Source organism: Myotis brandtii, unplaced genomic scaffold, assembly GCF_000412655.1.
Source record: "Myotis brandtii unplaced genomic scaffold, ASM41265v1 scaffold185, whole genome shotgun sequence".
Taxonomy (NCBI): Eukaryota; Metazoa; Chordata; class Mammalia; order Chiroptera; family Vespertilionidae; genus Myotis; species Myotis brandtii.
In genome coordinates this window covers 3,939,101-3,954,852 of record NW_005356870.1, presented here as the reverse complement: position 1 = coordinate 3,954,852, position 15,752 = coordinate 3,939,101, and the positions used below count along the sequence as shown (strand labels likewise).

At 39.8% G+C, this 15,752-nt stretch overlaps 1 protein-coding gene and 1 non-coding gene across 2 annotated transcripts in view; one reads left to right on the top strand and one right to left on the bottom strand.

Moving 5' to 3' along the window:
• The first annotated feature begins 230 nt into the window (after positions 1–230).
• On the top strand, positions 231–4,114 carry LOC102241017. Its single transcript, XR_001361653.1, has 2 exons — positions 231–312; positions 2,977–4,114. It is a non-coding gene; the product is annotated as a caspase activity and apoptosis inhibitor 1 (transcript).
• Positions 4,115–9,405: 5,291 nt separating this feature from the next.
• Positions 9,406–15,752, bottom strand: part of GSR (glutathione reductase) — a 36,897-nt gene continuing 30,550 nt past the window's right edge. Inside the window, exons 12-15 of the mRNA XM_005864087.2 lie at positions 14,429–14,540; positions 13,007–13,138; positions 12,126–12,259; positions 9,406–9,726 (exon numbers count right to left, since the gene is read on the bottom strand). Of these exons, the coding sequence (XP_005864149.1) occupies positions 9,577–9,726; positions 12,126–12,259; positions 13,007–13,138; positions 14,429–14,540 (528 nt within the window). The 3' untranslated portion in view covers positions 9,406–9,576. The remainder of the gene's footprint in view (positions 9,727–12,125; positions 12,260–13,006; positions 13,139–14,428; positions 14,541–15,752) is intronic.

Below are 15,752 nucleotides of genomic sequence, written 5' to 3'. Positions count from 1 at the left end.
TTCGTCTGACACCATGTGGCCACAGAGTGGGAACTCATCCACTTTCGCCTTTTTCCGACCCAGGTCAAAGATGCGGATCTTGGCGTCAGGGACACCTCGGCAGAAGCGAGACTTTGGGTACGGCTTGTTCTTACAATACCGGTAACACCGGGCGGGGCGTCGACCCATGGCGACACCAGGATCTTCAGTGGCACGCCGAAGGGAAAGAGCTCTAGAAGATTTTTGTAATAAACCCAGTTGATGTTCATCGGACACTCTCAGGAAAATTTAACTTTGAATAGCAATTTAGTAGGGCCGAGGTTTTACAACTTGGTAAGTCAAGATATTCACTGGCAAAAACCTGATGAGGTGTAATGGGGAGAAGGAGCCAACATCTAGTACAGAAAATAGTCCCAAAGGTTAAAATCAAGAAACATGAGCCAGCATTGTATCAATGTTCAGTTAATCATTTTTTTCTCCAGTGACTATATAAATTCCAGTTCCTCATACCCTTGTGGAATCAGTTCTATCATTCTGCTGGTGACCTTACCAAGAGTAAGAGACTTAATATACAAATTAACGATGGGTAGACCATAAATGATCATAAAACTCTGACCCACATAAAAAACCAAGCCACAACCTTTGCAGCAATCAGCTCAGAATAGTCAGGATTTGCTCAAAGGCTGCCAACTTCCTTGATTTAGGCACATACATACCCACTCGAACACACGCACCAGAACTAATAAGAGAAAACCAAATATGCTCCCTAAACCAATCACAGAGACGCCCCATTTCTAGTTACTTCACCTCCAGCTCCCCTTGCCAACAACCTTTAATCACAGCATACCAGGAGCATCCCCTTTCTTTTCTTATTGTGCTTCGCGTCTTTTGCACTTCACAGTTGTTGCATATTTTACATATTGACGCCAAGACCCACCATCAGCAAAAAGATTACAACTCACTTTATTGCCATACTCACTTTACGCCAGTGGTCTGAAACGGAAACCACAATGTCTCCAAGGTATACGTGTAAAGCCTCCCCTCTTTCTGATTGCCTTTGTGTCTCTGCCAAAGTGATGGTGGCTGACATAGCAAGCTCTGTAGTCTCTGTTCTCATTTAAGTGTTCTTCATTTCATGCCCACTTGTGTGAAATAAAACTTCGACACATGCTCATTATCTAGTCACGTGAGAATGGAGCCTAGCAATTAGAGAATAATGCTTTTAACTAGATCTACACATGGAAAGCACTCAATGAATTATTAAAAAATAGACTGAGATACATCAAAAATTTGAAGTTTATTTGCATAAAAATAGATTAAAATCAAGTAGGCCCAAACCAAAAAAGGTTAGGGATACTCCACCAACAGGGAAAGGTGTTTATAGCTAAGACTCTGTAGCAAATCAAAGAAAGTATTTGATTGGCTATAGCTCAAGCCATTGCCTTATTAGGGAAGCCTAGTTGGTAGGTTGTGATTAGTAGTTCTTAAATTTCATTTTCTCAAATTCAAGTGTATTGACTCTGGCTTAGGTTTCAGTTTGCTTATGTAAGCTACCAGGCATTAGAGCCACCACAGTCTAATGGCCTCATTGTTTAAGTACTTTAACCAATAGCTCACAATTATTCCTTTACTTCTTTTTAAAAATATATGTTTTTATTGATTTCAGAGAGAGGAAAGGAGAGGGAGAGAGAAAAAGAAACATCAGTGATGACAGAGAATCATCAATCAGCTGCCTCCTGCATCTCCCCAAACCCCAATGGGGATTGAGCCTGTAACCCGGGCATGTGCCCTAACCCGGAATTGAACGGAGACCTCCTGGTTCAAGGATCAATGCTCAACCATTGAGCCACATGGGCTGGGCTCCTTTCTTTCTTTTTCTTTTTTTTATATTTATATTGATTTAAGAGAGAGGAAGAGAGAGAAAGAGAGAGAAACATGGATCAGCTGCCTCCTGCATGCCATCCATTAGGGACTGAGCCAGAAATCCTGGAATATGCCCTGATCAGGAATCGAACCAGCAACCTTTCAGTACACAGGGTGGCTCTCAACCAACTGAGCCACACTGGCCAGGGCAATTATTCCTTTATTTCAATGTCTTGTCTCATCTCAGCTAGTTGAAACAGATATTGGACAGTTAAGCCTCCTAATGCCAATATTAGAATGTTATTTATAATCCAAACTCCCCAATCTCTGTTGCCCATCATTTACCCAACTATTAGCTGTTATTATCATTGCCCAACTTGAAACCCTCCCCTAATCAACCCTAATTAGCTTGATTTCAGAAAATTCAAGATTTGGTGCCAGAAGCCGGTCCATCCTTGCTGCTTGACACAGTCACTGCAGGGAAGAAACATCTGCACAGCATATGTTTCAAGGAACCTGGTGTATATGACATACTGTTCTTAATATGTTTGCTCCCCTTCTTGGCGCTATGTGTTTTAACCAAGGTCACCTCTCCGAGAAAGATTGTTTCCCCAGGTAGGGATTTTTCCCTGAAGTTGGGGAGGGAATAAAACCCCTTAACTAAGTGCCAGGCAGGTAGTTAATCACTTTAACTACGAACAATCACCCTTAAGCTACATAATCTTTACTCCCTGGAATGGAGATAAGAAATGCCCTAACCTTTGGAATAGAAATTGATAGGATTAAAATCAACTGATATAAATACAGATGTAACAAGACAATAACACACAGAACTTGGCTGGAGAACCTGGCTAGAGAACTTGGCTATGATGATCGACTGAACACTGCCTCCGTGTCATTCCTTCCTTCTTCGCCAACTCCATCCACACCTTTGGGAACCCCTGGACCTGCTGGGGCTGGACCCCAACAATTTGGGATTAAATACATATTTTCATTCTGCCTTCTCATCCTTGTTACACAATATAGACACCATCTGGATTGCTTCTGAGGCAACCTCTAACTAGGGCTTAGGGAAGGCATAGGAAAAATATCCCACTCTGAGGTGTGGGACATAACTATTTATAAATTTTATAGAGACAGATTGCTACCGGAGGCCCACCCCCGCGGCCCGGGTGAAGTTTAGGTGGTGGCTTCAGAGACGGCAGGCTTTCCGGTGGTTCCAGCTCAAGCATCATGACGGGGAAGAAGTCTTCCCGGGAGAAGCGGCGCAAAAGGAGCGGCCCAGAGCCCAGCGAGCACCGGAAGCGGCGGAGCAAGGACTCGGCCTCCCGGGTGCCGGGCTCGGCGCCGGAGGAAGCCAAATATCTTCTACCAACTTTGGAAAAAGAATTATTCTTGGCAGAGCACAGTGATCTTGAAGAAGGTGGTCTGGACCTGACTGTGTCATTAAAACCAGTTAGTTTCTACATATCAGACAAAAAAGAAATGCTTCAGCAGTGCTTCTGTATCATCGGAGAGAAGAAGTTACAGAAAATGCTGCCTGACGTGTTAAAGAACTGTTCAGTAGCAGAAATTAAAAAATTATGCCAAGAACAGTTAGAACTCCTATCTGAAAAAAAAATATTGAAGATTCTTGAGGGTGACAATGGTATGGACTCTGAAATGGAAGAGGAGGCAGATGATGGCTCGAAGAAGGGATCTGATTTAGTCAGTCAACAAGACATCTGTACAGATTCTTCTTCATCCCTGAAAGAGAACAAGCAACCTGAAGGTCTGGAATTAAAACAAGGCAAAGGGGACGATAGTGATGTTCTCAGTATACATGCAGATGCTTATGACAGCGACATAAAAGGCCCATGCAATGAAGAGGCCGCTGCTCCTGAGGTCGCAGAAAATACAGTCCAGAGTGAAGCTGGTCAGATAGATGATCTGGAGAAAGACATTGAGAAAAGTGTGAATGAGATTCTGGGACTGGCAGAGTCTAGCCCAAAGGAGCCCAAAGCAGCTACCCTAACTGTTCCTCCACCAGAAGATGTTCAGCCTTCTGCACAGCAGCTGGAGCTGCTAGAACTTGAGATGAGGGCAAGAGCCATTAAAGCCCTGATGAAAGCTGGTGATATAAAAAAGCCAGCCTAATTATTTAATTTGAACCTGAATTTTAGGTGTGTTTGAACAAAGCCACATGATATGACTTTGTATCTGAAATTTATTTGGGTCTTACATGATATTTCTCATGTAACCCTTGTTAGATAAACTCAATCTAGACCTAAAATGCCTATGGCTATTTTTGTTGATGTTACTTTTATATTATATATGTGTTATTGTTTTATGAGTTCATGACAAATATTGTTAGATAATTGGATACTTTGTTAGATAAGTATTTTAGCTTGTCTGCAGATTAACATCTGAAAAGCCATTAGCAGAGTCATGGTAATTTTTTTCTTAATTTTTAAATATTTTGGTACCAAGCCTAAAAGCTTAAGAAAAATTGACTAAGCATGTTGCTCTTAAGACCACCTATATTTTGCAATGAAATATTAGATTAGTGCTCCTAGATTTGTTAACAATTTAAGAATTTTAGTTATGCTCATATGCACCTTGAAAATATGTATTATCTTGAAGATATATACCTTCTATGGTTGTGGATTTACTAGTAAAAACCGAGTAACATTTTTTACTGTAAGGCTTAGAGATCTGAAATGTCTGAGAAAAACTTATTTAATAAAGAAAAAAAGGACTTAATGTAAGTCAGTTTTTAATAATGTAGAGTAGTTGCCCAGCTTTAGTTCCAATAGACAAGCCATTCTGACAGGTATTTGATTTTTATTGGACACTTTGTTGAAGTGTTTTTCTTCACTAAAAAGGGAACACGTTTTCATTTTCATTCCAAGCTATCGGGAAGAGGAGAATATTTTATCATAGAGATGTTCGTCTGCTGTTTTTGCTTGGAGATCTGATGTGCTATAATTCCATGAATTAAAAATAATAGAGACTGTCATTCCGAAAAAAAAATTTTATAGGGACATGGCTATTTGTGTAATATACACAAAGTCTCAACCACTGATGCTCAAATAAACCTTTATTATAATTAAAACCACCTACATATTGGCATCCTCGGTATTTCAGGTCAGAAGGGTGTGGCTAGTGTCAATTTATATGAAGAATGATTCAAGTTACTAATGCAACAACAATTATGTCTTATCTCATGAATGCTTATAACACCCGCATACTTTTTGGTAGAAAGTGTGGTGGCTTCTTTAAGGAAATACAATTTGTATATTTTATAAAACATTCTTCTGTCCTGACCAATCCAAAACCTCCAAACCAAAGAGCACAACTCAGTATAACCACAGGATTAATTCCAATATAGTGGCTTTTTTTTACTATGATAAAATATATGTAACAAAGGAACCTAAAATTTACCATTTTAAAGTGTACAACTTGGTGGCATTAATTACATTCACATTATGCAACCATCATCACTATTTCCAAGATTTTTCATCGCCCCAAATAGAATTCTGTACCCATTAAGCAATAAATCTTCATTCCCTCCTCTCTGGGTAACTTTTAATCTACTTTCTAGCTCTATGAATTTGCCCTTGTTCTAGATATTTTATGTAAGTGGAATAAACATTTTAAATTTTATCTTTTTGTGTCTGGCTTATTTCGCTTGATGTAATGTTTTCAAGATTCATCCATGTTGTAGCATGTATCAGAACTTCATTTTTTATGTAGTGGCTTAATTTTGTGTTTTAATTTCTTACATTATAATTGTTTGGAAGAGGAAAATTGAAGTAAATAAATTTACTTCATTCTGCCATCAAATAACTACTGCCTTACAACTCCCCTCACCTGGCAATCTATCTCAACTAACTAGACACGTAAATTCTTAAAATAGCCGACAAAGCAAGTTAACCCATATCCACAATAAGGAACTAAAGTATGTACTTTGCTTATCATCTGTCCAGGGGTCCTCAAACTACAGCCCGCAGGCCAATGCAAATACAAATATTGTATTTGTTCCCGTTTTGTTTTTTTACTTCAAAATAAGATATGTGCAGTGTGCATAGGAATTTGTTCATAGTTTTTTTTTAAACTATAGTCCGGCCCTCCAACGGTCTGAGGGACAGTGAACTGGCCCCCTGTTTAAAAAGTTTGAGGACCCCTGGTCCTAGCATTAAAGAACTCTCCTCCCTTGGGGCCTTTCCTACCTCCAATAGCTTTTCATCTACATCCAAGTCAGATTCATGGAAAAGGAAGTTTGAAGACCTGAAAATCATGCCTACTCATTTTTCAAACACGTAAAGAATTAAAATGTTGGCTCCTCTGAATTATAGATATTAGTGTGAAAAACCATACATTTACACACCTTTGCTCTCTTGCAAAGTTGCTGCATGATGTACAAGAATCACACTATTAAACTCAACAAACATAGAGAACATAGGAATTGTCATGAAGTATAAAATGACATATGAAAGGTGCATATGACAAGGTGTTATGGGAACACATAACATAAAATTATTAAAGGCCCTAACCGGTTTGGCTCAGTGGATAGAGCATCGACCTGCAGACTCAAGGGTCCTGGTTTGATTCTGGCATATACCTTGGTTGCGGGCACATCCCCAGTGGGGAGTGTGCAGGAGGCAGCTGATAAGATGCTTCTCTTTCATCAATGTTTCTAACTCTCTCTCCCTCTCCCTTCCTCTCTGTAAAAAATCAATAAAATATATTTTAAAATTATTAAAGAAGTCTTCACAAAGGTGGTTTTAGTCACGTCTTGTAAAAGAAGTAGAAAATAAGTAGATTTCCAGGCGTGTGTGATTAAAGATAGCCCCAAATTCTTTACCAACCCTCCTCCTGAGAGACAAATTCCCATTAACTTCTGTTTAAATCTAGGCTGGCCTTCGTAACTTGTTTAACCAATAACATGTGGTGGAAGTGATGTTCTAGAACTTCTGAGGTTAGGTCATAAGGCTTGCAGCATCTGCCTGGGAACCCTGGATCCATCTGTGGGAGCCCTGGTCAGCGCCCCATCTATGTCCATTACCTGAGACCGCAATGCTGGAAAGGCCACATGTAGGAACTGTGGTGGACAGTCTCAGCTGAGGCCAGCCTTCCAGTCATCCTCGCCTAAGTGTATCATATGAAAGACTCTGTTTTAGACTTTCTAGACCAGTCCATCTACCAGTTGAATATTCCCAAGTGGTCCGTCAATACCAACAGAAGAGTCATCCTTGCTTGCTGAGTTTTGCTTCAATTCCTGATCCTCAAAAATCATAAGATACAGAATAATAAAGTGGTTTCTGTTTAAAGCCCCCCGAGTCTTCAGGTAGTTGGCTATGCAGCAACACATCACTGCATCATCAGGTAAACAAGTGGGGAAGAACATTCCACATAAAACACACACACACGCTATGCTCCAACCACACCGAATGAACTCTATTGTTTCCTACGTACACTTTGCCCAACTGTCTCCCTGCACCTGCCACATGCCCTAACCTCCTCCGCCATCCTCAAATTCCAAATCCTAAATAACCTTTCTCGCAGCCTTTTTCCCCAGCAAAATAGCACTTGCTGCCTCTTCCGAACATGTATACGTCCACCTCTCTAATAACTAGGGAGGCACTGTCCCATTTTTCTGCAGCAGTACAAATTTGTGCCTTTTGTTCCAATTACTTAATATGCCCCCTTTCACTTCCAAAGGTGTCCCATTTTAGTCCACAAAACACATGGTCACCCTGTGCTTAACACATTACTTTGAATTGCAGTTATTTGTGTAGAATTTTCTCTCTTCTTCTACCTAGGCTATATGGTTACTTGCAAGCAAGTACCAGGTATCACCTTCAGTAACTATCTACGAAGCATCTAGTGTGGCAGATGTTGCACAGTGTTGTTCTGAATGTCCCGACTTTCCCCTGCGCTTTGTGCCATGACGCTGTTAGGCCAGATCACCTCGCAGCTGACACAGACTTTGCTGATGAGAACGAAGTCTACCACTTGGAAAACGTCCTTTTCATGTTGGTTTCCTGTAGAAACAGACAGTACAGAGGATACCTGAGACAGAATAAATACATACATACATACATACATACATACATACCTACCTACGAGAAGTGACTACTGGGCCCTCCTCTTTTCTTTACCGAGTCACATCCAAAGTTTGGGGTCTGGGCATTGCGAGAAACCCACCAGGTCAGCGAAGCCCAGAGCCCTGGCCCACTCTCCAGGCTAGTGGACAAGAGGGGGGAGTGGCTGTGTCAGTCTGGTCCGTGTCTAGGATTTTAGACCCTATTTTCTTGCTGCAATCATCACATTACCTAGTTACTAAGGGGGCAACCTTCTTTCATTGACATTGGACCTACCTAAAGTCAGTGCAGCAACCTGGCCACCACCAACTAGAAAGACACTCAGTAAAAGCTTAATGAAAGAAGTCGGTAGCACAGTTACTAATGAAAGCCGTGGGAAAATGTAACTTACCTAGCTGATAAAGGCTAATGGAAATAAAATGCTCAAAACCTGTGATTTCTAGACTGTTCTTCCAACTCAACCATCACATTTAGTAAATGCTTCTTTTAAATCTCTGGTCTTTATAAAAGTGAAATCTCTTTTCACTCCCATAAGGCGTTAGGCCTTCGTAAGGTAGGCTCAGTTTTGACATCTGATCCTCCAAATGTGAAATGTTCTTAGAAAATGAACTGTGACTCATACATTCATTACAATAAATTTTATAAGACTGATTTTATTTTCAAATTTTTGGAAATTGTTTTAGAAAAAAAAATGACAAGAACACATATAAAAACTTAAATCTTTCACAGAACTATGAACTCTCAGCAAAGAAAGGGACTTTTGAAGTGTTTGAGTCCCTCTCCTGGAATCACTTCTAAAATGTTCCTCCATCATGTGACTAGCCTCCTCAAATCTTTCCTACGTTTGATGTATTTAATCTAATAAAGCGACAAATAATTTTTAACCATTTAAAACAAAAGAGAGTAAAATGAGGGAGACAGGTCTCTTGTGTTATGTTTTTAGAGAGAAGTCACATCCTTGAAGGAGCTTTGTAACATGCAGAACACAGGACAGGCTTCAAAAACAACAAAACATTCTGTGCACTTGCATTATTTAAATGTGAACAGCTGCTGTTATCTTCCTCTATAAAAAGTGGCAAGCCAGCCTGGCCAGTGTGGTTCAGTTGGTTGGGCACCATCCTGTGCACCGAAAGGCTGCCGATTTGGTCCCCGGTCAGGGTACAGGTTGGGTCCTCATTGGTGTGTGCATGAAAGGCAACCAATCAATGTTTCTCTTTCACATCAATGTTTCTTTCTCTCTCTCTCTCTCTCCCTCTCCCTCCATCCCTTATTCTCTCTAAAATTAATAAATACATATTTCTTAAAAAGTGGTAAGCTATATGCATTCAAGTACATTTTTAATTGTGGTTCATATAGACTTACACTTGGGAAGAGGCTGAAACAAAAACAAAACCAGCTAACAGAGCTGTTAAAAAAAAAAAAACTTATTATTGTGAGAAGCAATCAAATGAAAATCAATCTTAGATAACAAAACAAATTTCCAATCACATAAAATACATTTTATTTTTTATTGAAATTTTCCACTCTCAGGAGATCCTGGATATAATAAAGGAATACATAAAATAGAAACAGTTTAAGTAAATGTGATTATTTGGTTCATTTCAGAAGGTCTATGGTCCAACTGCCAGCCACACAAGTCTCTGAGTTCTCAACGAAGTGTGACCAGTTCTTCCGAAGAGGTAGGGTGAATGGCAACCGTGTTGTCAAAGTCGGCTTTTGTGGCTCCCATTTTGACTGCAACAGCAAACCCCTGCAGCATTTCATCACACCCAATTCCTTGCATATGGATCCCAACCACCTGGGAAACAAAAGAGAAAGATACCTACTATTTAAAAACCTCTAAAAAAATTACATCTCTAATGACACAGCCCACAGGCCCTGCGTGGTGCTGCCTCAACATCCCTCCACAGCCCACCTCACACAGCCCTCCCTCGGGCTCTCGGCCTCCCTCTCTCCCGAGCACTCACACGTGCTCTCGCCTTTGCACGAATTGTTCACTGTCTGGACAATCTTCCCTCTCCTCTTTTAAGGGTTAAAGCCCATTTATTCTTTAAATAGCTATACTTCTTTCCCTACCAAGTTAAACTATCACTAAATGATCTCTCACTACCAATAATTCTCCACCATGGTTCTATCACAACTGCAATGTGCTATTTTTATTTGGGGACCGGACAGTTGCAGTCCATCTTATCCAGGTGAAGGTGCCCCTATCTGCTTGCGTTCCCCACTCTATCCCTATGGCCAAGCACAAACACGCCCCTTAGGAGGCACTCAGTCCATAATGTTGGATGACTGAACAAAGGACTATAAAGGGCCATTTGTTTCCCCTCACCATTTCCAGTGAGGTTTCTCACTATATTTTCAAACTATGAGTTTAATGTTCACTTTCAGCAAATACTTTTAGGGTAACCAGTCCATTGAAAAACGAAGTTAGAGAACCTAACATTTAGCCACAAAAATATTTTGTTTAAAAATAAATCAAGAATATACTTAATGTTACTGAATGGTACACTTAAAAATGGTTAAGATGGTAAATTTTATGTTATGTGCTTTTTACAATAAAAAGTATATCTCAACTTAAAGCAAACAAAAAAATCCCAAATCATGTATTATATATGCACTATAGAGAAGATTTTTAAATATTGTAATCTAAATTGAATTTATAACACCAGAGTTTCTGATGATGGCAGGAACTTCACATTATTCCTCTCCATATCTCAGTTCTTAGTCTTTTTTAAAAAATATATATTTTTATTGAGTTCAGAAAAGAAGGGAGAGAGAGATAGCTACATCAATGAGAGAGGATCATTGATTGGCTGCCTCCTGCACGCCACCTACTGGGGATCGAGCCCGAAACCCAGGCATGTGCCTTTGACCGGAATTGAACCAGGGACCTTTCATTCCGCAGGCCAATGCTCTATCTACTGAGCCAAACCAGCTAGGACCCAGTTCTTAGTCTTTATTAGACTGTCTGGTAATGTTTATCAAAAGAATGAATAATAAATGGTATGAAGAAATAACAGATATGAAGAGATAAGTGAGGGGCCCTGCTGATTGAACATCTGGAAAGCTTAGGCTACTGAGGCACATTCAAGGTTAAGAAACAGCGACCTTCATTTTGCTGCCAACCCACTTCCTTTCTTCACTTTGGTCTGATTCTCTGCATTGCCAGTCCGCAGTGACCTTAACGTCTATAAACCAGGGACCATGTTTTGTGACCACTGTCCCTTGTGAAGCCATGTTCCCAAAGCATATTGCTAAGTTGCATTTCAATATTTAATTTAATTTGTAGAAAAGTCCAATAGGCTGACCTAATACCAAAACAAAACCTACTTCAAAAATTCTGTTTTAAAAAAACCTATTCAGCCCCGCCAGCGTGACTCAGTGATTGAATGTTGACCTATGAACCAGGAAGTCATGGTTCGATTCCTGGTCAAGGCACATGCCCAGGTGCAGGCTTGATTCCCAGTAGGGGGTGTGAAGGAAACAGCTGATCAATGATTCTCTCATCATTCACGTCTCTGTCTCTCTCTCTCTCTCTCTCTCCCCCCCGCCCTTCATCTCTGAAATCAATAAAATATATTTTAAAAAACAACCTGTTTAAATTTAAACCAAAACCGCAATAAGATACCACTTTGTATCCACTAGGATGGCTATAATAAAAATGATAATAACAAGTGTTGTCCAGGGTGTGGAGGAATTGGAACCCTCATACATGGCTGAGGGGAATGTAAAATGGCAGCCACTTTGGGAAACAGTTTGGTAGTTCCTCAAAAAGTTAAACCAAAAATAGGTAATTTTACTAACTAATAGGTAATTTTACTAACTAATAGGTAATTTTACTAACTAATAGGTAATTTTACTAACTACATCACTGATTGGTTATATTAAGTTTATCTTGCATTAAATTCTTACACTTAATATATTTGAGTTTCCTATCTATTCTGGCCTATTGGCCCGTGACAGGGAGCCTTTTGTGGTTTTCAACCTTTCCCCTAATGTTGGTGGTGGAACCTTCTTTCTAAATAAAACATTATGAAGAACCTGAATATACAGACAGATAGATAAAAGTGGGTCCACACCAGTTGAATCAGAGAAGGCTTAATTACTTGGTCTCCTTCCTCCCCACCCCACCAAAATGCCCCCATCCTTGCCAACCTTAAAGTCACTCTTTAGCTTACTGGGTATTTCCCATACCTTCTCCTCTTTGTTAGCACAAATCATTTTCATCACACACTTTGTTTTCCTTTTGGTAACCGCATGATACATTGGGGTAAAGGTGGTTGAATAGGTCTTCACATTGTCTTTTCCATATTTAGAAATGGCCTCATCTATAATGTACAGGGGGGAAAAGCATGATCAAAAACTAAACAATTCCACTGACCCATCAAAGAGAGCAAGAAATACATAACCTCCATCCAATCATGAAGAAATGCCAAACAAAACCACAATGAGTGATAGTCTACAAAATAAATGTTGATGTCGTGAAAGATAGAAGACAGGAATTTTGTCTCTAGGTTAAAGGAGACCAAAGAGGTATAAGAACTAAATGCAGGGTGTTATCCTCGACTGAATGCTGGAATTGAGAGAAAAAAAAAATGTTAAAAATGGCATGATTTGAGATAACTGGCTAAATCAGACTAAGGTCTAAAACTGAGGTAATATCATATGAATTTAAATGTTCTTGTTGAAAATTGCACTGTACTTCTGTAAGGGGATGACCTGCTCTTGGGAAAGAGATACTGAATGTGTGTGTGTGGAAAGAAATTGATAAAGTAAAAATGTTAAGGGTATTAAAGAGTCCTCTATACTATTTTATCATTTTTCTTTATATTTGTAATTAGTTCAAAACAAAAAAACAAAAAAAACCCAAAGAGGTAGACAGGGTGGTGTGGGGAAAAGGAACTGTACTCTCAAAGTGGCAGTCGTCGGGGAGGAAACGGGAACGGTGACAAGAGGCTAACCAAAAGGCCTGTAAGCTGGGGGCTGAGGAGACTTAGTCAGCTGACAGACACCTAGTTTAAAGTTAAGGGTGGAAGGCAGGAAACCGTAAATGACCTTCCTTTTTAAATACCTACCTTCCGTGAGGCCCACTGTGCCAATAGGGGGGTGGCTGAAGACCACCGTGGGGATGTTGTCATAGTCTAATTTGGAATCTTCTTTGCATTCAAAAAGTCTGTGGGCAAGTTTTCGGCCAGCAGCGATGGCAACTGCAAAGGTATTTTAAAATCCGTGGTTAGTTTGTTGCTCATTCTAACACAGCAGAGCTGTTCTAACCATTTGCTCATCTGGCTTAACATGCTAGCTCTGACAAAGCTTTATACCAATGCTCATTATACTATCTAGTTCAGTATAATGAAGACATATCAATGCTTTAGTTAACAATTCAAAACCAGCAGCTTATTATGAAAAAAAAAAAAAAGACACATTTACAGGTTCCCAGTCATTTGGTAGTCACCTACTTAATGAGGATATTAGTTTTGTGATACAATATTTATAGAGCAAACTATATTTGTTTTGAGCATCGTCAGCTCTACTTTATAACCATATTCAATTCACACTAATATTTTAACATCTATTTTAAAAATTATTCATTTATTTATCTACCAATCTATCTATTTATTCATTGATCTTTAGAGAGAGAGGAAGGGAGAGGGATAGAGAGTGGAACATCTATCAACTGCCTCCTACATGCACTCTACATGCCGGGGATCGAGCCGGCAACCTGGGCATGGAACCGACAACCATTTCCATTCTGAGGTAAGACCCACGGCCATTTTGGAATGGCTGGTGAGGTCCCAGAGTGGGGTGGAGTGAAAGCGGATGGAGTGGTGCTAATAGATAGAAGTGGGACAAAGAGCTTGAAAAGGTGCCAGATAGCTCAGGAAGCAGGTTGCGATACTGATTCAGAGGATGGGGTCAGTCTTGGTTGTATCAAGACTAAACAGTCATATAAGAGTGCCACCCTAAATTACTTCTTCCCAAAGTCAACCACACACAACCCAGATTCTCACTTTCAGCGTTCTTCAGAGGATGACTGTTATCATCAATATAAAAATGTCAGTCTTCACTAAGCATTTTTGTTTATTTTAAATATATTTTTATTGATTTCAAAGAGGAAGGGAGAGGGAGAGAGAGATAGAAACATCAATGATGACAGAGAATCATTGATTGGCTGCCTCCTGCACACCCCACACTGGGGATCAAGCCCGCAACCCAGGCATGTGCTCTGACCTGGAATCGAACCATGACTTCCTGGTTCATAGGTCGATGCTCAACCACTGAGCCATGCTGGCTGGGCTTTTAAACCAAAAATGAGTATTATTCATAAAATGTCAGGCACCCAACCAACATCTATTTCAATACATTTTTTTTTTATCATTTTGATCATATAACATGTCATCGTTTTGGCTTTGCTTAAGCTGATTTGACTGTGAACAGCAAAGCTGTTTTATGTAAGACACAGAGCCTCCCTTACCCGAGAAAAGAAGAAACGTTACCTGGAGTAAGAAGAGCCTTTCCACACACATCCCCAACTGCGTAGATGCCTTTTACATTAGTATTCTGGAATTCATCTACGATGATGTGACCTTTGTCGTCAGTCTGAATCCCCTACAATTGTGAATGCACATCATGTAAGTATTTGGTCTATCTACAAAAAAATGGCAGATCAAATCTCGGATCCACCTCATTTTAGGCACCGCTTTAGCCTGAATGTCTGAGAACCACAAGATGAAAAACATCTTTGCAAACTAGAGTGCTTCGTATCTTTTGCTTAATTTAAAAAGGAAATATTTTATCTAATTTTGAGGTATTTTAACGGGTTTTGACTTTGCAATGAACAACTCAATTGGCCAGGTAAAATGAAAAGGAATCATTCAACTAGCAGACATGTTACTTGCTCTCCCCATGGAGTCCACTTAGGACAGTGCTTTCCAACTTTCTCCCCTGCAGCACTCCTCCTGAAGTATACTAGCTCGCACCTTAGGGGGCTCGGCCCGAAGCAGTCATCAAAAGCAGAGCTGTTTGAAGCTTACCATTTTATCTTTAAAAATCCAAGCAAATGTTGTGTTCTACTCTAAAACATACTCCAGTTCCTTTTAACCAATCCCCTACCCCATATATTGAGTTAAATTTTTGCTCCCAAGATGTGTCATGCTCATCTTGTGGCTTTCTAGACCCCAGGTGTACATACTCCCGTGTGAAAAATAGAACAGAAGTAGGAAGTAGGTAGCTCAGTGGTTAAGAGTGTATTGCCTTTGAAGCCACATAGAGCTGAGTTCAAATCTCAGCTCTGCCATTTACTAGCTATGAGACCTTGTATAACCATCTATTTATGAACAAATATTTGAACTTCTAGTACAAATGAGGCATTAACCTAGTCACTGTGAAAACAGTGGTAACACAGACATTCTCCTGGCTCCACGGAGTTACAGCCATGAATTATTTTATTAACTCTGTGCTCCTGGTTTCCTCATCCTTACACCTCAAAGAGCTGGTGGCAATATTAAATTAGGTTAGTAACAGCTGGACAAGACCTACACATAGGAATCATTCCATCTGCATTACAAATATAGATCTTAACATTGAATGGGATTGAAGACTTTGCCTTTTTTTTTTTAACGCAGCAAATATAGTTGAAAACTGGACCTGCCAATGCCTATATCTGTACAAAAGCAAACATCACTAGAAGGGTAAAAGGCTGAATGACCAGTCTTGTTAATATGAAAATAGTTTCAGTAAATTTCACTGAACAATAAGATTAAAAATAAGGAAAACATCTCCCTGGATATTTTATTTTTTTATACCTTTTATAGAAATGAA